Genomic DNA, 23,203 nt, shown 5'->3' with positions numbered 1-23,203 from the left:
TACCTCAAAGATACCTTTATTTGGATAGAAACTGGCACACCTGTGGAATCCCCAATCTGAAAGTTTTTGGGCTTCCTTGCCGTATTCAAAACTAAAAAACCCATCCCCCCCTTGGCTGTCATCATATCAAATCACGTGGCCCAATCACAATCCATCCTAATGTGTCTGGTAATTTTCCACCCCGCTTCACTAAAGTAAGATTCTTACTCTATACTGAATGATCTTGAACGAACAAAAGAATTTTATTTTGTCTACTTAGAGATACTCCATTGATTCCCCGCTCCTACTTTCTCAGGCTCGTGGGAACATCGGATCTCAATACAGCTTCCAAAGCTGACCCAAGAAGTCAACACACGGTTTCCACTTAACCTTTACTATTTTAAAAAATGGAGAGAGAAGGAGAAGGTCGAGAAGTAAATTCATTCATCGTAGAATTTGGGGATCTCATCCCCTATAACAGCTTCTTCCTTGACACCATCTTTGGTGATGGTGACGAGATAGATGATGCCCCCACTGGAACCATCGCGGACCATCGCCAAGGCAATAGCTGGAGGAGGGAAGAAAAGAGTTAAAATCAGGCCCGGAAACAATTGATTGGAGCAAAATAAAGAGTCGAGTCAGAGCTACACCAATTGCATCCAAGAGAAAGTAGCTTGGCTTTTCCAAGGAGGGAACATTCTCCAGTCACCTAAGGACCTGCCTGACTTCACCTGAAAAACAAACAGATTCTTGTTCTTCTCAAACGAGGACGCTGGAATCCTGCCATAGTCTCAATTCGTGTCAGTTTCATTTGTCCTAAGGTTCTTGGGCTTGCATGAGGGTAGGGTAGGGTACGGAAGATTAGATTAGAATAGAATAAAAGTAGAGTAGAGTAGAACAGAAGTAGAATAGAGTAGAATAGAATAGAATAAAAGTAGAATAGAATAGTAGAATAGAATAGAATAGAATAGAATAGAATAGAATAGAATAGAATAGAATAGAATAGAAGGTAGGATAGAATAGAATAGAATAGAATAGAATAGAATAGAATAGAATAGAATAGAATAGAATAGAATAGAATAGAATAGAATAAAAGTAGAATAGAGTAGTATAGAATAGAATAGAAGTAGAATATAATAGAATAAAAGTAGAGTAGAGTAGAACAGAAGTAGAATAGAATAGAACAGAATAAAAGTGGAATAGAGTAGTATAGAATAGAATAGAAGTAGAATAGAAGTAGAATTGAATAGAATAGAATAGAATAAAAGTAGAATAGAGTAGAATAGAATAGAAGTAGAATAGAAGTAGAATAGAATAAAAGTAGAACAGAGAATAGAATTGAATAGAAGTAGAATAGAATAGAGTAAAAGTAGAATAGAATAGAAGTAGAGTAGAGTAGAATAGAAGTAGACTAGAATAGAATAAAAGTAGAATAGAAGTAGAATAGAATAGAATAGAAGTACAGTAGAGTAGAATAGAAGTAGAATAGAATAGAATAAAAGTAGAATAGAATAGAAGTAGACTAGAAATAGAATAGAATAGAATAGAATAGAAGTAGAATAGAATAGAATAAAAGTAGAATAGAATAGAAGTAGACTAGAAATAGAATAGAATAGAATAAAGGTAGAATAGAATAGAATAGAATAGAATAGAATAGAATAGAATAGAATAGAATAGAATAAAGGTAGAAGAGAAGAGAAGTAGGAGAGAAGAGAAGAGACAGAGTTGGAAGGGACCTTGGAGATCTTTTAGTGTAACTCCCTCCTCAGGCAGGAAACCCTGCACCACTTCAGACAAATCATTATCCAATCTCTTCTTAAAAACTTCCAGTGTTGGAGGGTTCACAACTGGAGGCAAGTTGTTCCACTGATTAATTGTTCTAACTGTCAGGAAATTTTTCCTCACGCGGCTTTTCTACTTGATTAGTTTCCATCCGTTGCCTCTTGTTTTGTCTTCAGATGCTTTGGACAATAGCTTGACTCTCTCTTCTTTGTGGAAAACCGTTAGATATTGGAACGCTTCCTCCAGATTAGAGTATGGAACAACTTCCCTCCAGAAGTTGTGAATGCTCCAACACTGGAATTTTTAAGGAGAGATTGGACAACCCTTTGTCTGAAATGGTATAAGGGTTTCCTGCCTGAGCAGGGGGGTGGACTAGAAGGCCTCCAAGGTCCCTTCCAACCCTGTTCTTTTGTTACTCACGGAGGCCACCTTAGAGCTCCTAATGGCTTTCTCTGCTCTGAGGCTTCTGTGGGTCCCGTCAGCCTGCTGCACAGGTGTGTATGGATCCTGGGCTGAATTTCCTTGAACTCTTTAAACAGGACTGAGAAGTTTACTGTTGGAAATGGTGTGGGATTTCCTGCCTGAGCAGGGGGGTGGACTAGAAGACCTCGAAGGTCCCTTCCCGCTCTATTCTAATCCTGAATTCCCCCCCCCCCAAGTCTGAACCCGCATTTCTTCCACTGGGAGCGTTGGCACCGGGTTAGGAGGGATGGAGGGACGGCAAACCCCCAGTATGGGATCACCCAGCCAATGGCTGAAGAGAATGTCCTTGCGTCAGCAGTTGCTAGGTGGCTTCGGTGGCGGAGGTTGACAGAGCAAGCGGGGAATTTCCCTGCCAACTGTGGAGAAGCTTAGTAGCGACCCCTGGAGGCGGAGAAATGCAATGAGCGGCCGTGGCGGGAACCTTTTGTCTCGAAAAGAGGACAACCTCAAGGAAGGGGGAAGGACCGATTTGCCATGGGGGGGCCTCGTGGGGAGGGTTAAAGCATTAGGATAGGGCCGTTAGGATGGGATAGGGACAGATTGTCTTGGAGAATCTCTGTGTGGTCGATAAGAGTCGATAATGACTCGACGGCACACGATCATTTACAGATTAAGAGAGTTGGAAGGGGCCTTGTAGGTCATCTAGTCCAACCCCCTGCCCAAGCAGGAGACCCTACACCATTTCTGACAGGTAGCAGTCCAAACTCTTCTTGAAAGCCTCCAGTGATGAAGCTCCCACAACTTCCAAAGGCAAAGCTGTTCCATTGGTTGATTGTTCTCACTATCAGAATATTTCTCCGTATTTCCAGGTTGAATCTCTCTCCTTGTTCAGTTTCCATCCATTATTCTTTGTCTGGCCTACAGGTGTTTTAGAAAATAGTTCAACCCCTTCCTCTTTGGGGCAGCTCCTCAAATATTGGAAGATCGCTATCCTGTCTCCTGGTCCTTCTCTTCACCAGATTAGCCAAGCCAAGTTCCTATAACCGTTCTTCGTATGTTTTAGTCTCCAGTCCCCTAATCATCCTGGTTGCTCTTCTCTGCACTTTTTCTAGAGTCTCAACCTCTTTTTTTATAGTGCAGTGACTATAACAGTGGAATCTATTGATCGATCAGTGGAAGAACTTGCCTTCAGACGTTGTGGGAGCTTCATCACTGGAAGTTTTTAAGAAAAGACTGTACAGCCACCTATCCGAAAGAGCATAGGATCTATTTATAAGGTTATTTATTTTATTCTATGTACAAGACAACAGGTTTCAGTATAAACATAAACATGAAGAAAGTAAACAAAGGAACCGTAGGCACACTGGTGCATTTATGCACGCCCCCTTTAAGGACCTCTTAGGAATCGGGTGAGGTCCACGGTTGACACGGGCTGGACTAGAAGATCTCCAGGGTCCCTTCCGACTCTGTTATTTTGTTTTGCTATTCCCTTAACCGTGATACCCGCTGCAGTTTGTGAGTTTAGGACGGTTTCTCCTGTTTTTGAAAAAAAGGGGATTCTGGCAGTTTCCACTCATGCTCACCGACCCAGAATGGACCCAACCGCACAGATACCGTTTTTGGTGAATTCACGACAGTCGTCAGAATTCATCCCGGATTTGTAGGCCGCATCCACGTAGCCATGAATGAAAGTGCTTCCAGACCCTCCAATGGAAACGGGCTGCCGGTTCAACATTCCTCCCATTGTAACGTACACCTGTCAGAATTGAAGGAGAGGGTGAATCCTGCTTTTGTGTTGCAAAGTCAGCAAATTCAACTGTTGTGGTGGTTAGAATGCATTCACCCTACATATTATTCTGCTTATAGATTACTCCTGAGGGAAAGAGCGGGACTTTCCTTATTACATAGCTGGATAAAACTTCTGGTCAACAGGAACTATATATATATGGTATTCAGCTTTGTTCGGGTATTTTCCCACGTCATTGTAGCTGTTCTTTTAAAGTTGTAGCAACGTTTCGGCAGAATCTCATCTGCCATCATCAGGCTTCTGTATTGTGTTCGTCTGGGAGTCAGACTTTTACAGTTGTTTCAGTTTTAAACCTGGGGCTAGCCTACTGCTGTGCCAAATTTAAAACTGAAACAACTGTAAAAGTCTGTCATTGGCTGCGGCTGGCAAGGCAAGTTCAATATAAGCCGCCACCGATCCGAGGGAGAGCCAAGCCGATCTCAGATTAAATAAAGAGCTTTAAAAGACCACTCTAGGTGTGGTCTTACTAAGGCTTTATAGAGTGGCATTAGTACATCACTTGATCTTGACTGTATCCCTCTGTTAATACAATTTAGGATTGCATTAGCTTTTTTGCCTGCTGCTGCACACGGCTGGCTCCTATTTAGCTGGTTGTCCACTAAGACTCCAAAATCCCTCTCACAGTTACTGCTACTGAGCCTGGGATCCTGCTCACAGTGGGATCCTATCTTTCAACAGACCTCTTTGCCTTTGCTGCACTGCCCATTGGCTTATTTTCTTCCTCCCTCTGTTAATGCAATTTAGGATTTTGTATCCTAAGGCTGCTTGGTTTTTTGGGGGTTTTTTTTAGATATGAACATGGCACAATGAGCAGAAATTCAACAGGTGTAGCTTTCTGGCATAGCGATGAGACGATGGGAAAGCCCCCAATATTTTTCATTGGGCTACAGGTGATATGTTAGCCGTATTCCAGTATTTGAGGGGCTGCCACAAACAAGGGGTGTGTGTGTGTGTGTGTCAGTTTATTTTCCAAAGCACCAGAAGGCAGGACAAGAAACAATGGAGGGAAACTTAAGAGAAACTTCCTAACCGCGAGGAAGAGTTTGCCTTGAGAAGCTGTAGGTGCTCCATCACTGGAGGTTTTTAAGAAAAGACCAGACAGCCACTTGTCTGAAACGGTATAAGGCAGTTGGTGGTTAACCTTTATGGCACCGAGTGCTGAAATGGGAGTGCGCGCACGCTGAAGAGGAACCAAGTGCCAAAACGCGCAAGCGCCAAAATCCGGGAAAGCAGCTCCCGGCCCGCACATGTGCAAAGGCCACCTGGGAGGGGTGGGATTCAAATTTTTTAACAACCGGCTCTGTGGGCGTGGCTTAGTTGGTAGGCGTGGCTTGGTGGTCATGTGACTGGGTGGACGTGGCTTGGTGGTCATGTTATTGGTTGGGTGTGGCCAACTCAATATCACTCACATCGAGGCACGCATCTCCTCACCTGGCCTCTCATGACTGTGGGGATGCTTCAACAGTCATAAGTGTGAAAAATGGTCATAAGTCACTTTTTTCAGGGCCATTGTCACTTTGAATGGTCACTCCACACAAGCAAAGTACCAACAAAAGAGAGGGAAAAAAACCTCCAGAGATATTCCTGAGACGGGAAGTCTAGTCCTGCCAAGAATGTAATAAGGGTTAACTGAGAGGCAGTTTCTGTAAGCAACACCAGAATGTTTCCTTCCTGCCTTCCTTACAGGATTAGGCCAGTATTTTCTTTTAACAACCTGTTCTCCGAACTGCTTAAAATGTTAACAACCGGTTCTAGCAAATAGGTACAAAATGGTAGAATCCCACTCCTGCCACCTGGTCTTTCAGCTTCTAAAGCGCATGCGTGCGCCAGCCATCTGGTCTTTGTGCATGCATGTGCATTAGAAACCAGAAGACCAGGTAGCTGGCGCACATGCACGCACTGGGAGGTGCTCTTCCAGTTTCTGGAGCTCCTGCGTGCGCGAAGACCGGCTGGCCAGCACACATGGGAACCTGGAAGAGCAACAGGCAATGGCTGGTGTGCCTGGAGCCATGGCTCTGCGTGCTACTTCTGGCATGCATGCCATAAGTTCGCCATCATGGGTATAAAGTCTCATGCTTGAGCAGTGGGTTGGACTAGAAGACCTCCAAGGTCCCTTGCAGCTCTATTCTGACTGATCAATATTTCTCCACCGAGTAGCCTCTTCTCCCAAGTCCCCTGCTGGACGTACCTGCCCGCCATTCTGAGGGTCCCATCCAGCCACCAGCAGGTGGGCCGAGAGCTCCGGGTGCTTGTAGCTGAGGCCTTTGACCAGCGTGGCTGCAGCCAAGACTCGCGGTGGCATCTCCGTCTCCAGGCTGTGGGGAGAAAAGAAAAGGCTGAGCATGCTCTGTTGTGCCTCAGTTTCTCTCTCTCCGTTTGCAGTTTGGGAGGACAGCTCCCAAGTGGATTTCTTTGAAGACCTTGGGCCTCGCCGGTCACTGGTGTGAAAGCTGCGACTCCAATTTCTGGGACATTTGATCAAGGGTTTCTCAGGCAGTGGTGGGATTCAATTTTTTTTTTACTGCCGGTTCTGTGGGTGTGGCTTGGTGGACGTGGCAGGGGAAGGATACTATAAAATCACCAGTCAGAGGTGGGATTTGCCGGTTCTCCGAACTACTCAACATTTCTGCTACCGGTTCTCTGGAACTGGTCAGAACCTGCTGAATACCCACTTCTGTTCTCAGGGGTCATTCACACAACGCTTCTAACCTGGGTGTCGAGTTACTACTATTGACCTCACCCTCTTCCTAAGAGGCTTATAGGGGGGGTGCATAAGCGCACCAATCGTGCCTACCGTTCCTGTCCTATTGTTTCTTTTTATTTTTCTTATAAGTATCTATCTCATGTATTCAAAACTATGTTTATTCTTATACCTGTATCTTGGAAGCGATTGACAAATCAAAATAAATACTAAAAAAAATTTTCTGGGCTTTGTCGTTTACATCAGTGGTCCCCAACCACCAGGCCCTGGACCGGTACTGGTCTGTGGATCATTTTGTACCGGGCCACCTACTTTGCTTGGGTGCCGCCATCTTGTTTCGAAGGTGCTTGAGAAAGTGCTTCCGGGTGAGCTTGTCGGTTGTCGGTTGTTGGAAAGTGGCGTTTGGGTGCTGAAGGAATCCTCACGCCTTAGTTTCGTCGAAGAGGGGGGGGCGGCTTTGAACGAAGAGCCGTCCTGATGGCGGTGGAGTCTCGCATTATTCAGGAGGAGATTAAGAAAGAGCCCGAAAAGCCCATCGACCGCGAGAAGGTACAAAGGAGGAGTTGAAGGTGGCAGGGAGAAATGGGGGATGGCTGGCTGGCCGGTCGCTCGGCTCACCTTGCCTTGGTCATGCGTGCTGATCATTTTGTGATGCCAGTACCGGTCCGTGGTACAAAAAAGGTTGGGGGCCACTGCTTTACATCATCAGGCTTGAAATGTTGGGCTTGGACAACCTTGAACTACGCCACCTACGGTTGGACTTAAGCGTAGCGCACAAAATTATCTGCTACAATGTCCTACCACAGTCAATGACTACTTCAGCTTCAACCGCAACAATACAACAGCACACAACAGATACAAACTCAATATAAACTACTCCAAACTCAATTGCAGAAAGTACGACTTCGGCAACCGAGTGGTCAAGGCCTAGAATGCATTACCTGACTCTGTAGTTACATTCTCTAACCCCCACTCCTTTAACCTCAAACTATCCACTATTGACCTCACCCCATTCCTAAGAGGTCTGTAAGAGGTGTGTGCATAAGTGTACCGTTGTGCCTACCGTCCCTGTCCTATTGTCCCCATTTATTTATACCTATTTCCTATAATCTTACTCATGTTTATGCTTATATCTATTAATTTGCAAGTGATTGACAAAAAATAAAATAAATAAAATAAAATAATAAAATAAATAAAATAAAATAAATATAAAATAAACTAATAAAATAATAATAAAATAAAATATAAAATAAAATTAATAAAATAAAAATAAATAAAATTAAATTAAAATAAAATAAACTAATAAAATAAATAAATAAAATAAACTAATAAAAAAAATAAATAAAATAAAATAAAATAAAATAAAATAAAAAAACTAATAAAATAAACTAATAAAATAAAATAAAATAAATAAAATATAAAATAAAATAAAATAAATAAAATAATAAAATAAACTAATAAAATAAAATAAAAAATAAATAAATAAAATAAAATAATAAAATAAAAAATAATAATATAAAAATAATAAAATAATAATAATAAAATAAAATAAAATAAAATAAAGCGGCTGGATTTGCATCCCATGCTAAGCCCCAACCAAATAACCCAGATTAAAAATAATTACAGGGAGCGGATGGGCTGCTGGGGGCCCACAGGAGTTCGGGAGAGCCCTTAGCTAAATTTTGGTGCACTTCAGAGAACCCCGGACTCCCACTCCTGGCTGGCCCTGCCCACCCCCTCCCAGGAGTCCCCACGTGGCCCGTTTTGGATGCAGGTAAGCACAGGGCGCAGCGGAGGCTCTGGGAGGGTGAAAACAAGGCCTCCTTGGGAAGAACTTCGGAAGGCCGGAAATGGGCCCGTTTCCAGCTTCCAGAGAGCCTCCGGCGGGCCACAGGGAGGCCGTTCACCTCCCGGAGGCTCGAGAAAAGCCTCCAGAGCCAGGGAAGGACAAATATGCCCCCGCCCCCACTGTGATGCAGGAGGCCGACTAGGCCACGCCCACCACAGCCACGCCTGCCCAGCCACCGGGCACCAAACCCTTTACTAAGATTTTGTGAAGGCCACCCTCTGATTAGAAGATAGGCTCAAGATCCAGATGGACCTTGACAGACTCGAACACTGGGCCGTATCTAACAAAATGAAATTCAATGTAGAGAAAAGTAAAGTCCTACACTTCGGCAAGAAAAACCAAAAGGACACATGTGGACTGGGTGAAATCAGGCTTAACAGCAGTAACTGTGACAGGGATCTTGGAGTCTTAGTGGACAACCAGCTAAATAGGAGCCAGCAGTGTGCAGCAGCAGCCAAAAAAGCTAATGCAATCCTAAGTTGCATTAACAGAGGGATACAGTCGAGATCAAGGGAAGTACTAATACCACTCTATAAAGCCTTAGTAAGACCACACCTAGAGTACTGCATCCAGTTTTTTTCACCATATTATAAAAAAGATGTTGAGGCTCTAGAAAAAGTACAGAGAAGAGCAACCAAGATGATTAGGGGATTGGAGACTAAAACATATGAAGAAGGGTTACAGGAACTAGGCATGGCTAGTCTAGTGAAGAGAAGGACCAGGGGAGACATGATAGCGGTCTTCCAATATTTGAGGGGCTGCCTCAGAGAGGAAGGGGTCAAACTATTTTCTAAAGCACCCGAAGGCCAGACAAGAAGTAATGGGTGGAAACTGAACAGGGAGAGATTTAACCTGGAAATAAGGAGAAACTTTCTGACAGTGAGAACAATCAACCAATGGAACAGAAGTTGCCCTCGGAAGTTGTGGGAACGCCATCACTTGAGACTTTCAAGGAGAGATTGGACTACCATCTGTCAGAAATGGTGTAGGGCCTCCCCCCTTCCAACTCTCTTAATCTGTAAATGATCGTGTGCCGTCGAGTCATTATCGACTCTTATCGACCACACAGAGATTCTCCAAGACAATCTGTCCCTATCCCATCCTAACGGCCCTATCCTAATGCTTTAACCCTCCCCACGAGGCCCCCACGGCCATTGGTCCTTCCCCTTCCTTGAGGTTGTCCTCTTTCCGAGACAAAGCCGAGATTCCCGCCACGGCCGATCATTGCATCTCTCCGCCTCCAGGGGTCGCTACTAAGCTTCTCCACAGTTGGCGGGGAAATTGCCCGCTTGCTCTGTCAACCTCCGCCACCGAAGCCACCTAGCAACTGCTGACGCAAGGACATTCTCTTCAGCCATTGGCTGGGTGATCCCATACTGGGGTTTGCCGTCCCTCCATCCCTCCTAACCCGGTGCCAACGCTCCCAGTGGAAGAAATGCGGGTTCAAGGAAAATTCAGGATTAGAATAGAGCGGAAGGACCTTCGAGGTCTTCTAGTCCACCCCTGCTCAGGCAGGAAATCCCACACCATTCCAACAGTAAACTTCAGTCTGTTTAAAGAGTTCAGGAAATTCAGCCCAGGATCAGGCAGCAGGCTGACGGGACCACAGAAGCCTCAGAGCAGAGAAAGATTAGGAGCTCTAAGGTGGCTCCGTGAGTAACAAAGAACAGAGTTGAAGGGACTTGAGGCCTTCTGTCCACCCCCCTGCTCAGGCAGGAAACTCTTATACCATTTCAGACAAAGGGTTGTCCAATCTCTTCTTAAAAATTCCAGTGTTGGAGCATTCACAAGTTCTGGAGGGAAGTTGTTCCATAATCTAATCTGGAGGAAGCGTTCCAATATCTAACGGTTTTCCACAAAGAAGAGAGAGTCAAGCTATTGTCCAAAGCACCTGAAGACAAAACAAGAAGCAACGGATGGAAACTAATCAAGTAGAAAAGCCGCGTGAGGAGAAATTTGTTCATCACTTGAGATTTTCAAGAGATTCGAATTAGAATTCTTTTATTGGCCAAGTGTGATTGGACACACAAGGAATTTGTCTTGGTGCAAATGCTCTCGGTGTACGTAAAAGGAAAAGATACATCCGTCAAGAGTCTGGAATCATAAGGTAAGACACTTAGTGATAGTCATAGGCTACAATAAGCAATCAAATCATACTAGGAAACAGTCAATATAAATTGTAAGGATACAAATAACAAGGTTACAGCCATACAGTCACAAGTGGGAGGGGATGGGTGATAAGGAGCGATGAGAAGATTAACAGTAATAGTAGTGCGGACTTTGTAAATAGTGGGACAGTGTTGAGGGAATTATTTGTTTAGCAAAGTGATGGTGTTTGGGGAAAAAAATGTTCTTGTGTCTAGATGTTCTGGTCACAAGAACAGTTTTTTTCCCCAAAAGCCATCACTCTGCTAAACAAATAATTCCCTCAACACTGTCCAACTATTTACAAAGTCTGCAGTACTATTGGTCTGCTATTTGTTGGAAATGGTGTAGGGCAGTGATGGCTAACCTTTTCAGCTTGGTGTGTTGAAAATCGGGAAAAAGTGTAGCCTTCCTCGGGTCGTGTGTCACTTCAAGAAATATCAATAATTTGGTTTTTTGACGGACTGGGCTGGGGTGATCACACAGGGCTGTGAAACTCGTCTCCCTGGTCTCAGGGCTGCAGGTGCAGGATGTGGGGATCGGAAGGCCGCCTTACAGGGCTGTGAACCTCATGGATCTCCTTTCCTCCTGTAGCGTTCCTGAGGTAATGAAACTGACACACCTCAGTTTATGGCAGTTAAAACTGGTTCTCTGCTGCAAAGATCTTGCGGCAGCGGTGACACCACGCCTCCATGCAACAAGCAGGGAGCAGGGATTGGAGCAGAGCACAGGCAGCCTCTAAATGTGCAGGTTTTCCCCACACCAACAGGCGTGTCAGTCAAAGTGCCTCGGCGTGTCACGAGTGACACGCGTGTCATAGGTTAGCCATCACTGGTGTAGGGTCTCCTTCTTGGAGGGGTTGGACTAGATGGCCTATGAGGTCCCTTCCAAACTCTGCAAATCTGTATGCTTCATTCTATCAAAACAAAATAGTTGGCACCTTTCAGTCTGTAATTGTTCTCCCACTCACTTGTGAGGGAAAATCCACTTAAACTCACGAGCGCATAGCACTGCCTTTCAAATGTCAATCGGAAAATAAGCAAAGCAGAGTTTAGAAAGCACCGCAGGCAACACCCAAAATAGCAACAGATTTCCTGACCTCGGAGGTCGGTGCTTTCCAACTCCCCGCTGCAGGGAGCGCTTGATTTCCCCTGACGGGAGCCAATGAGATCTGTCCTTGGGCCGCTTCCTTTTCTGGGAAATCAAGTGATAAAAAAGAGGCACCATTTTTATAATGGCCACCAGGGGGCGGTGCTACACCAAGAACAATTTCCCCACCAAGGACCAGCTGGAAGATTTGACTCTCTCTCAGAGACAGCAATGCATGAACAAAAGAGTTATTGGGTTTCATCATAAGCGTATGGATTGCTTGAGGCACATTTTCCCCTTGTTTAGAGGGGATTAGAACAGAATAGAATAGAAATGATGGGATGGAATAGAATAGAATAGAATAGAATAGAATAGAATAGAATAGAATAGAAATGATGGGATGGAATAGAATAAAATAGAATAGAATAGAAATGATGGAATAGAATAGAATAGAATAGAATAGAATAGAATAGAATAGAATAGAATAGAATAGAATAGAATAGAATAGAATTGATGGATGGAATGAATAGAATAGGAATAGAATAGAAATGATGGGATGAATAGAATAGAATAGAATTGATGGATTGGAATAGAATAGAATAGAATAGAATAGAATAGAATAGAATAGAATAGAATAGAATAGATGGGATGGATGGAATAGGTAGAATGGAATGAATAGAATGGAATGAATAGAATAGAATAGAATAGATGGGATGGAATAGAATGAATAGAATAGAATAGAATAGAATAGAATAGAATAGAATAGAATAGAATAGAATAGAATAGATGGGATGGAATAGAATAGAATAGAATAGAATAGGAATGGAATAGATGGGATGGAATAGAATAGAATAGAATAGAATAGAATAGAATAGAATGGAATAGAATAGATGGAATAGAATAGAATAGAATGGAATGGAATAGGATGGAATGGAATGGAATGGAATGGAATGGAGTGGAATGGAGTGGAATGGAATGGAATAGAATAGAATAGACTTGGAAGGGACCTTGGAAGTCTTCTTGTCCAACACCTTGCCAAGGCAGAAAACCCTACACCACTTCAGACAAATAGTTATCCAACATCTTTTTTAAAAAGTTCTAGTGTTGGAGCATTCAGAGGCCCAAGAAAAAAAAACACAATTAAAATGGACACCTAACATCAAAAACATCATCAAAAAAGCACAACAAAGATTGTTCTTCCTGCGCCAACTCAGAAAGCTCAAACTGCCCAAGGAGCTGCTGATACATTTCTACAGAGGAATCACTGAGTCTGTCATCTGCAACTCTATAACTCTCTGGTTTGGTTCTGCAACCCAACAGGACAGACACAGACTTCAGAGGATAATTAGGAGTCCAGAAAAAACAATTACTACCCACCTGCCTTCAATTGACGACCTGTATACTGCACGAGTCAAAAAGAGGGCTGTAAAAATATCTACAGACCCCTCACATCCTGGACAAAAACTGTTTCAACTCCTACCCTCAAAACGACGCTATAGAGCCCTGCACACCAGAACAACTAGACACAAGGAGAGTTTTTTTCCCCGAAAGCCATCACTCTGTTAAACATCTAATTCCCACAAAAAATGGCATTCTGTGATCAAAAGCCTGTTCTGCTTTATGTACATTGGGAAGTTTGAAGCTTTAATCTCCATCTTGTGTTTTTTTGACCCCTACCCCTAACAGGCCTCATTTCATCAAAATGAGGAGTGCATGGTCCGATGACTGCCTTGGCAGCTAATTTCCACCCTTCCTTTCTCTCTCCTGTTCATTCTGATCATTACTGGCCTACTCTACTCTCAGGCCGACTCTATCCAGATCCCACTTCGTGCTCCGCTGGCCTCTCTTCCTTCTGCTCAGATCTGCTACCCTGCCAGTTGGTGCCCCTTGGATGCGCTATCCTTTCTGGGACCAAAAGATAAGCAGAGCTGGAGGCCCCTCTGGGGTTGGGCTTCCGTGGTAGAGGAGGACACCCCCCCCCCCCCAGTGGGCTCCCATAAGCAGCTCCATAGACTTCCTCACCTGTGGAGCTCCAGCTGGTAATTGATCAGATCAACCATGGCCTGAGCATCAGCCGCAGAGCCGGAGAGGGCGCAGTAAATCCGGTCGTGCAGGGGCTCTAGCTTGTTGAAGAAGCAATTGACCACCGACTGCCTGGAAAGAGGAAGGCAACATGTTGAAAGCAATCGGAATAGAATTAGAATTACCGTGTTTCTCATATAATAAGGCTGGGTCTTATTTTTATTTTGAGCCCCGAAAAAATGGCTAGGCCGTCTTTTCGGGGGTGACTTAATTCCCCCCCACTTGCATCTTCGGGCGGGTGGCGACGGCTTGGATGTTGACCTCGGCGTTGGTGGGGCACTTCGTATCGGGGTCAATGCAGGCAGCACCATATCCGGGTGTGCAACAAAAGTACTTCCTAACGGCAAGCCCCCCCACCATTCCCCCCCATTTTGCATGTTTTAATATAGGCCTTAATTTGAGGGGGAGGGACTTAATTTCATTTCATGCCTATAAAATATTCTGGGACTTCCTATTGGGGGAGGCCGTATTGTTGGAGAAACAGGGTAGAATAAAATAGAGAATATAGTAGAATAGAATAGAATTAAGAATAGAATAGAATTAAGAATAGAATTTAGTATAGAATAGAATTTAGAATAGAATAGGATAAAGAATAGAATAGAGAATAGAATAGAATAAAGAATAGAATTAAGAATAGGATAGAATTAAGAATAGAATAGAATAAGAATAGAATTTAGAATAGAATAGAATTTAGAATAGAATAGAGAATAGAATAAAGAATAAAGAATAGAATTAAGAATAGGATAGAATTAAGAATAGAATAGACTATAGAATAGAATTTAGAATAGAATAGAATTAAGAATAAAATAGAGAATAGAATAGAATAAAGAATAGAATTAAGAATAGAATAGAATTAAGAATAGAATAGAATATAGAGTAGAATTAAAAATCGAATAGAATTAAGAATAGAATAGAATTAACAATAGAATAGAATATAGAATACAATAGAATAAAGAATATAGAAGAGAATAAGGAATAGAATAGAATAGAGAATACAATAGGATTAAGAATAGAATAGAATAAAAACAGGACAGAATAGTGGAGACAACAGAACAGAACAGAACAGAACAGAATTATTTATTTATTTAAGGAAATTTATATTGCTGCCTATTCACACTTATTTTACCAAGTGTGACACAAGGAATTTGTCCCCAGTGTATAAGCTGTAGTGTACATACAAGCAACAAATGATAGATAAATCAGCATCATAATCATCAAAATACATTCATCATAAATCATAAGAAAAATAAAACCAATGATAGTCTTGGGATACTAAATAAGCGAATAACATAAATCATACTAGGATACTAAAAAAAAAAGGTAAGTAGTAGGTCATCTCCACCACCCATCCCCACCCTAGCTTAAGTTTTACCTGTGCTCTCTGGAGTGGGCAGGATCTTAATTAAGGCTTATTTTTGGGGTGTGTGTGTGTGTGGAATTAGAGCTTATATTGGGCGCACATGTAAAAACCAAGCTAGGACTTACTTTCAGGATAGGTCGTATTTTCGGAGAAACAGGGTACTTGGATGGGGGACCACTAGGAAATCCCACAGAGGAGGATTAGATTGGGTGGTTGAAAAAAAAAAAACACCCTGGAATTGAGGCAAGAGCCAAGGACCTCTTGGTTATCTCAAAGAAAAATATGTAGGCCTGTCCCTCCCATCACCAAGAGTTAACTTGAAGGAGACGTCCACTTCCCCTCTGGGCAAGGAAAGATATATTAGACCTTTCTTCACCTTCACCCAGATTCACATATTCCTTCGGCCTCTTACCCTGCAGAAACTCGGGAGTCAGAGCCCAGGATGACTCCGCCATCAAACTCCACGGCCATGATGGTGGTCTGCAGAGGAGAAGAAGAACAAGTGTTATTTGTAGAACAGTAGAGAAGTAAAAGCACTTACCGCTGCTGTGAACTCTGCCCGCTGTCGGGGAGGGCATCCAACCAGCAAATGCTGGTTGGATGCATCCATCCAGTCACCCGGACTCTAACCCGAATTAGGGGGTTACAGCGTCGTGAAAGAAAGTTTAGTTTAATCGATCAAAATCAAGAAATCTAGAGCCACCGGGGGGTACTTCCGCTTAAAAATCTGGGGTCCTGCCCGGTTTTTTGGGGTGTTGCCAGGCAGCCTGAAAACAAAACCAAGCCATAATCTTGGCAGGCGATCTCAGCGTTTCGGCAAAACAGCTTCGCTTGACTTTCTATCTCATCGGATCTGTTAGAATAAGAGAGTTGGAAGGGACCTTGGAGATCTTCTAGCCCAACCCCCTGTTTAGGCAGGACACCCGATATTATGTCAGACCAATGGTTATCAAATCTCGTCTTAAAAACTTCCAGTCTTGGAGCATTTATAACTTCTGGAGGCAAATTGTTTCACGTGATTAATTGTTCTAACGGTCAGGAAAATGTCTCCTTAGTTCTAGGTTGCTTCTTTCCTTCATTAGTTTCCACCCATTGCTTCTTATCCTGCCCTCAGGCGCTTTGGAAAAGAGATTGACTCCCTCTTCTTTGGGGCAGCCCCTGAGATATTGGAACACTGCTATCATGCCACCCCTACTCCTTCTTTTCATTAGACCAAACATACCCAGTTCCAGCAACCGTTCTCTATATGTTTCAGCCTCCAGTCCCCTAATCCTCTTTGTTGCTCTTCTCTGCACTCTTTCTAGAGCCTCAGCATCCTTTTTACCTCATGGCGACCAAAACTGAATGTAGTATTCCAAGTGTGGCCTTTCCAAGTCATTAGAAAGTGGTATGAACATTTCATGTGATCTTGGTTCTATCCCTCTGTTAATGCAGCCTAGGACTGTGTTGGCTTTCTTGACAGCTGCTGCACACAGCTGGCTCATATTTGGAGAATAGCTTGACTCCCTCTTCTTTGGGACAGCCCCTGAGATATTGGAACAGCGTTATCATGTCACCCCTAGTCCTTCTTTTCATTAAACTTACTAGACATACGCAGTTCCAGCAACCGTTCTTTACATGTTTCAGCCTCCAGTCCCCTAATCATCTTTGTTGCTCTTCTCTGCACTCTTTCTAGAGCAATGATGGTGAACTTTTTTTGTTGTGGTGTGCCGGATGCACGTGTGCGTGCCGGCACCCACAATGCAATGCACCCCACCACCCCCGTGCAACACCTTCACCCTGCCCCCTTACCTGCACTAAGCATGTACGCGCTTCCCCCGGATTTTCAGCCCGCTTGAGCCGCCGCCCGCCCGGAGGACTGTTTTTGCCTTCCTAGGGGCTTGAGGGAAGCCTCTGCAGCCTCAGCAAGCCGAAAAACAGATCTTCCAGAAATACCGGAAGTGCCTGTTTTCAACCTCCAGAGGGCCTCTGAGGGAAGCCTCTGCAGTCTTTGGAGGCTGAAAATTGGGCCCATTTCAGCACTTCCGGTATTTCCGGAAGGCCCATTTTTTGGCCTCCCGAGGCTGCAGAGGCTTCCCTCGAGCCTTTGGGAGGGTGAAAACAGCCCCAAACGGGCCGAAAATCAGCTGGGAGGTGCATGCATGCACAGTACAGGTAAGTTTGGCTGGGGCTCACCTGCCCACACAAATGGCTCTGCATGCCACCTGTGGCACACGTGCCATAGGTTCACCATCACAGTTCTAGAGCCTCAACATCTTTTTTACATTGTGGCGACCAAAACTGGATGCCGTATTCCAAGTGTGGCCTTACTAAGGCATTATAAAGTGGTATGAACACTTCCTGTGATCTTGATTCTATCCCTCTGTCTATGCAGCCTAGAACTGTGTTGGCTTTGTTGGCAGCTACAGAATGCCAAGCACGGAACATGACTCACTTCTCCAGCCATGCAGGGGAATTTGGGCTGGCAGGGAGCCCCAAGGCCCCTCCCCATGCCAGGTCTGGCTTGCGGTATAGCAGAAATCTCTCTGAGCCAGTTGTGGCTTTGTACGGTGTTTTAGAAGCAGGTGGAAGGTTCAAAGATCAGCTTTATCAACGACTTGGTAGCTGGATAAGAGAATACCTGCTTCCTTTACAGCCAACCCATCCCCCCACTGAACCGGTTTGCTGAGAAAAAAAACACCAAGTGGTACAGATAAGTCCTTGGTTTAGGACCGCAAGGGAGGCCAAAATTTCTGCCGCTATGCGAGACAGTGTGTTGAGTTTTCCCCCTATTTTACGACCCTTTCTTGCTAGGGTTGTTAAAATAAAAAGATCCAACATGAATCCGGCATGTTGGAAATGTAGAAAGAAAGAGGGTACCTTCTACCATATGTGGTGGTCCTGTTCAGAAGCTCAGAAATATTGCCTTAAAACCAAACAATGGCTGCAAGAAATTCTTAAGGAATAAGTAGAATTGGAACCAGAACTATTTCTGCTAGGGATATTCAAAAAGAAACGTGGAAAAATATATAAAATATATTGTATTACATATCTTAATGGCTTCTAGAATAGCTTATGATCAATGCTGGAAGCACAACTACATATCATCGGATGAACTAATTAATGGCATTTTTAATGGCAAAAAATAATGGCGTGTGCTGAAATGGACAAATTGACTTTAATGATACAGGAGAAAGAGGAATCTGAATACTATAGAATTTGGGGGAAATGATATAATTGGATCGAATTAAGACAGATAGGAACTGAAGGAATTAAAGTTAAGCAACTTATAGATTAAATGTATATATTTGCACAAAATTGTATATATTTGTAAATATGCACAAAAGATAGAAATGGATATGGGTGTCACAAAACTGTTAACGTCATGATATTTATTTTTTGTTTTATTTTTAAAATATACAAAAGACTAATAAAATTTATTTAAACTAAAATAAAATAAAAAGATCCAAACAAAACTTTTAAAAAAAATGCAAATAAACCAGGAAGTTGGTTAGCATATAGACTGAAAAAAAGAGAAGGAACAGAAGTGGATTCCTCAACTAATAGACGATCAAGGAAACCTTTGCTATAGAAATGAAGACAAAAACAATAGTCAAAAACTATTATGGGGAATTATATGAACAAGAGCAAGTTGGAGAAGGAGATATTAAAAAATACCTGAAAAAAGCAGAATTATTTAAACTACCAGAAGAAATTAAAACAATGTTAGAGGAAAAAATCACAATGATGGCATTAACAGAAGCAATAAAATGACAAAATAATGAGAAAGCATCAAGGCCGGATGGTCTACCAACAGAATTGTATAAAATCTTGCAGGATTCCCTTAGTAACACAATGCTGGAAGTGTTAAATGAAGAGGCGAAAATAACCAATCGATGGATGGAAGCTAACATTACTCTCACACCGAAAGAAGATTGTTAAGGTAAGCGTCTTCAAACTTGGCAACTTTAAGTCTCGTGGACTTAAACTCCCAGAATTCCTCAGCCAGCAACCTTAAGATCGTGGACTTCAACTCCCAGGATTCCTCAGCCAGCAATTTTAAGACTATTGGACTTCAACTCCCAGAATTCCTCAGCCAGCGCTTAAGACTCATGGATTTCAATTCCCAGAATTCCTCAGCTAGCCACTTTAAGACTATTGACTTCAACTCGCAGAATTCCTCAGCCAGCAACTTTAAGTCTCATGGACTTCAACTCCCAGAATTCCTCAGCTAGCCGCTTTAAGACTATTGGACTTCAATTCCCAGAATTCCTCAGCCAGCCACTTTAAGACTATTGGATTTCAACTCCCAGAATTCCTCAGCCAGCAATTTTAAGTCTCATGGACTTAAACTCCCAGAATTCCTCAGCCAGCAACCTTAAGATCGTGGACTTCAACTCCCAGGATTCCTCAGCCAGCAATTTTAAGACTATTGGACTTCAACTCCCAGAATTCCTCAGCCAGCCACTTTAAGACTATTGGACTTCAACTCCCAGAATTCCTCAGCCAGCCGCTTTAAGACTCATGGATTTCAATTCCCAGAATTCCTCAGCTAGCCACTTTAAGACTATTGGACTTCAACTCGCAGAATTCCTCAGCCAGCAACTTTAAGTCTCATGGACTTCAACTCCCAGAATTCCTCAGCTAGCCGCTTTAAGACTATTGGACTTCAATTCCCAGAATTCCTCAGCCAGCCACTTTAAGACTATTGGATTTCAACTCCCAGAATTCCTCAGCTAGCTACTTTAAGACTATTGGACTTCAACTCCCAGAATTCCTCAGCCAGCAACTTTAAGTCTCATGGACTTCAACTCCCAGAATTCTTCAGCTAGCCGCTTTAAGACTATTGGACTTCAACTCCCAGAATTCCTCAGCCAGCAACTTTAAGACTCGTGGCCTTTAATTCCCAGAATTGAGTCTAGCCCCAACATTTGTTTCGGTGAGTTTTGCTCGGTTTCTACGACCAAAATCGAGTCAGTTGCCAAGCATCTGAATTTTGATCCTGTGATCGAGGACACTACCACGGTCCCTAAGTGTGAAAAACGGGCCGTAAGTCCCTTTTAACAGTGCCATCGTAGCTTGGGACGGCCACAAAAGGAAAGGTTGTAAGTCAAGGATTATCTGTATTGCTTTATTCGCATAATTGACGGGGTTACACACTTAAAGCACTCAAATAGATTTAGGCCGATGTTTCTCAATCTGAGTGTTCTCCCTGGAAGGACAGATTGAGTTCCGCCCAGGCGGTGCTGGGTGTAACTGGGTGGGGCATCTTAAGTAAGGGAGACGGGCTCCTTCCCATTCAAAGGCCTCCAGGGGATGGAAAATCACTCCAGATGTGGGCCGCCAATCTCCCAGCCTCAGTTTCTCCTCGATAAATCACTACCCAGACATGTCAGTTCTCATTTTGGGGAGCAAATGAGTGGAGCTCCCCTGTTTTTGTTTTTGTTTTCCCCAATGCCTCAGTTTAGCTGGGGGGTTTCCTGGTGGTCTCCCATCCCTGCTTAGCTTTATTTGAAGATGCCCACCTAGGTGTTTGCTGTAATTGCACAAAAATGGGAGGAAGTCAGTTCTCTTTTGTGGGGCACATGACAGGGACTCCCTTTTGTTTTTTTTAATGCCTCAGTCTAGCCCTGGATTTTCCTGGTGGTCTCCCATCCCTGCTTAGCTTTCTTTTAAGATGGCCACTGTAACAACTGCACAAAAATGGGAGCAAATCCGTTCTCTTTTTGGGGGCCAAATGAATGGAACCCCCTTTTTTTCTCCCCACCCCCGTGACTCAGTCTAGCCCCGGGATTTCCCGGTGGTCTCCCATCCCTGCTTAGCTTTATTTTAAGATGCCCGCCGAGGTAACAATTGGGATTTCCTGGTGGTCTCCCATCCCCGTTTAGCTTTGTTTTAAAATACCCACTGAGGTATTGCTGTAACAACCGCACAAAAAAGGGAGCAAATCAGTTCTCTTTTTTGGGGGGGACAAATGAATGGAACTCCCCTTTCCCTCCCACCCCCATGTCTCAGTCTAGCCCTGGGATTTCCCGGTGGTCTCCACTCCACGCTTAGCTTTATTTTAAGATGCCCGCCGAGGGGTTACTGTAACAATTGCACAAAAATGGGAGTAGCTCCGTTGTCATTTGGGGGGGGGGGACAAATGAATGAAAGCCCCCCTTTTTTCAATGACTGTAGCCGGGAGGGGATTTCCTGGTGGTCTCCCATTCCTGCTTAGCTTTCTTTTAAGATGCCCACCGAGGTGTTGCTCTAACAATTGCACAAATATGGGAACAAATCCATTCTCTTTTTTGGGGGGCCAAATGAATGGAACCCCCTTTTTTTCTCCCCACCCCCGTGTCTCAGTCTAGCCCCGGGATTTCCTGGTGGTCTCCCATCCCCGTTTAGCTTTATTTTAAAATACCCACTGAGGGTATTGCTGTAACAACTGCACAAAAATGGAAGCAAATCAGTTCTCTTTTTGGGGGGCCCAAATGAATGGAACCCCCTTTTTTTCTCCCCCCCCTCAGTCTACAACTGGGATTTCCTGGTGGTCTCCACTCCATGCTTAGCTTTATTTTAAGATGCCCGCTGAGGTGTTGCTGTAACAATTGCACAAAAACGGGAGTAGCTCCGTTGTCATTTGGGGGGGGGACAATGAATGAAAGCCCACCCTTTTTTCAATGACTGTAGCCGGGAGGAGATTTCCTGGTGGTCTCCCATTCCTGCTTAGCTTTCTTTTAAGATGCCCACCGAGGTGTTGCTCTAACAATTGCACACGCACACGCACACGCACACACACAAAGGGCGTAAGCGTGACCTTCCTTCCAGGTCAGATTCCGCCTTGCAAGTCCGCAACGAAGCGCTTCCAACCCAATTCCCTCGATTTCAAACGCCTCCCCGGCGCAACCCTCCTCGTTTCGCGGGAGACACGAACCCGCTTCCTCTCCCACGCCCCACCCTCCCTTCTCCTCCGCTCCCGTGGCAAGGTTTGGTGCGTGTTTTGGGGGTGGGGGAGAGAAACACCCTTGAGCTGCACCCCCTTCCCCTGCAGAGCCCCTCAACTCACCCCGGTGCTGATCTTCGTGACCCCGCGATGATCCATCGCCTCCCGTTTCCCACGAAGCGCCTCGGAGTGGAGAAAAACTCGGGAGTTTTTCGGAGATCGAAAGTGATAGCAAAAAAAAGAGACGCCCGAGAAGGCGCAGCGCCTCCCGTGGACATCAGAGGGCGCCCCGACCTGTCGTCCGTCAACCCCGGGAGAAGCGCCGCGACCCGTGGGAGAGCGGAGTGGGACTTGGACGGCAGCCCCTATTCTTCTTCCCCACCCGCAGCCAGTTTCATCGAAGGAAAGGGGGTTCGGATTCAGATGAACGAGAGTTCGGGACGGGACCTTTGTAGGTCATCTAGCCCAACCCCTGAAACTGAACAAGGAGAGATTCAACCTGGAAACGAGGAGAAACTTTTTGACAGGGAGAACAGTCAACCCATGGAACAGAAGTTGCCCTCGGAAGTTGTGGGGGAGCGCCATCCGTTGAGTCTTTCAAGAAGAGATTGGACTGCCATTTGTCAGAAATGGTGTAGGGTCTCCCTCTTGGGTGGGGGGGTTGGACTTGATGACCTACAAGATCCCTTCCAACTCTGATTATCTGTTAAGTCTGTTAAAGCCCCACCTCCGGCCCAAGCAGGAGATCCTACATCAGTGGCCCCCAAGCTTTTTTGAACCAGGGACCGGTTTCACGATTATTTATTCTTCCACGGACCGGTACCTGAGTAACGCGAGACTCCACCGCCATTGGGATGGCTCTTCGTTTGAAGCGCCCCCCCCCCCACCTTCGACGAAGCTAAGGCGCGAGCACGCAAACACCGCTTTCCAACTGAAAACCCGGAAGCAACCGAAAACCCGGAAGTGCTGTCGAAACAAGATGGCGGCACCCAAGCTTTGCGGCCCAGTAAAAAATGATCCACGGACCGGTCCCGGTCCGGGGACCGGTGGTTGGGGACCCCTGCCCTACATCATTCCTG

At 44.4% G+C, this 23,203-nt stretch overlaps 1 protein-coding gene across 1 annotated transcript; it reads right to left on the bottom strand.

Annotated features, from left to right (window-relative positions):
• Window positions 1-22,399, bottom strand: PSMB9 (proteasome 20S subunit beta 9). The gene is made up of 6 exons (XM_087928455.1): window positions 22,248-22,399; window positions 15,630-15,697; window positions 13,798-13,929; window positions 6,180-6,306; window positions 3,799-3,940; window positions 1-547 (listed from the first exon to the last, which is right to left on the bottom strand). Exons 1-6 carry the CDS (start codon window positions 22,281-22,283, stop codon window positions 420-422), a joined length of 633 nt encoding a protein of 210 aa, XP_087784581.1. The 5' UTR covers window positions 22,284-22,399; the 3' UTR covers window positions 1-419.
• Between the last annotated feature and the right edge of the window lie 804 nt (window positions 22,400-23,203).

This window comes from Pseudonaja textilis, chromosome 2 (assembly GCF_049901715.1).
Source record: "Pseudonaja textilis isolate UNSWEBS1 chromosome 2, rPseTex1.2, whole genome shotgun sequence".
Taxonomy (NCBI): Eukaryota; Metazoa; Chordata; class Lepidosauria; order Squamata; family Elapidae; genus Pseudonaja; species Pseudonaja textilis.
This window is presented reverse-complemented; position numbering and strand designations above follow the sequence as displayed.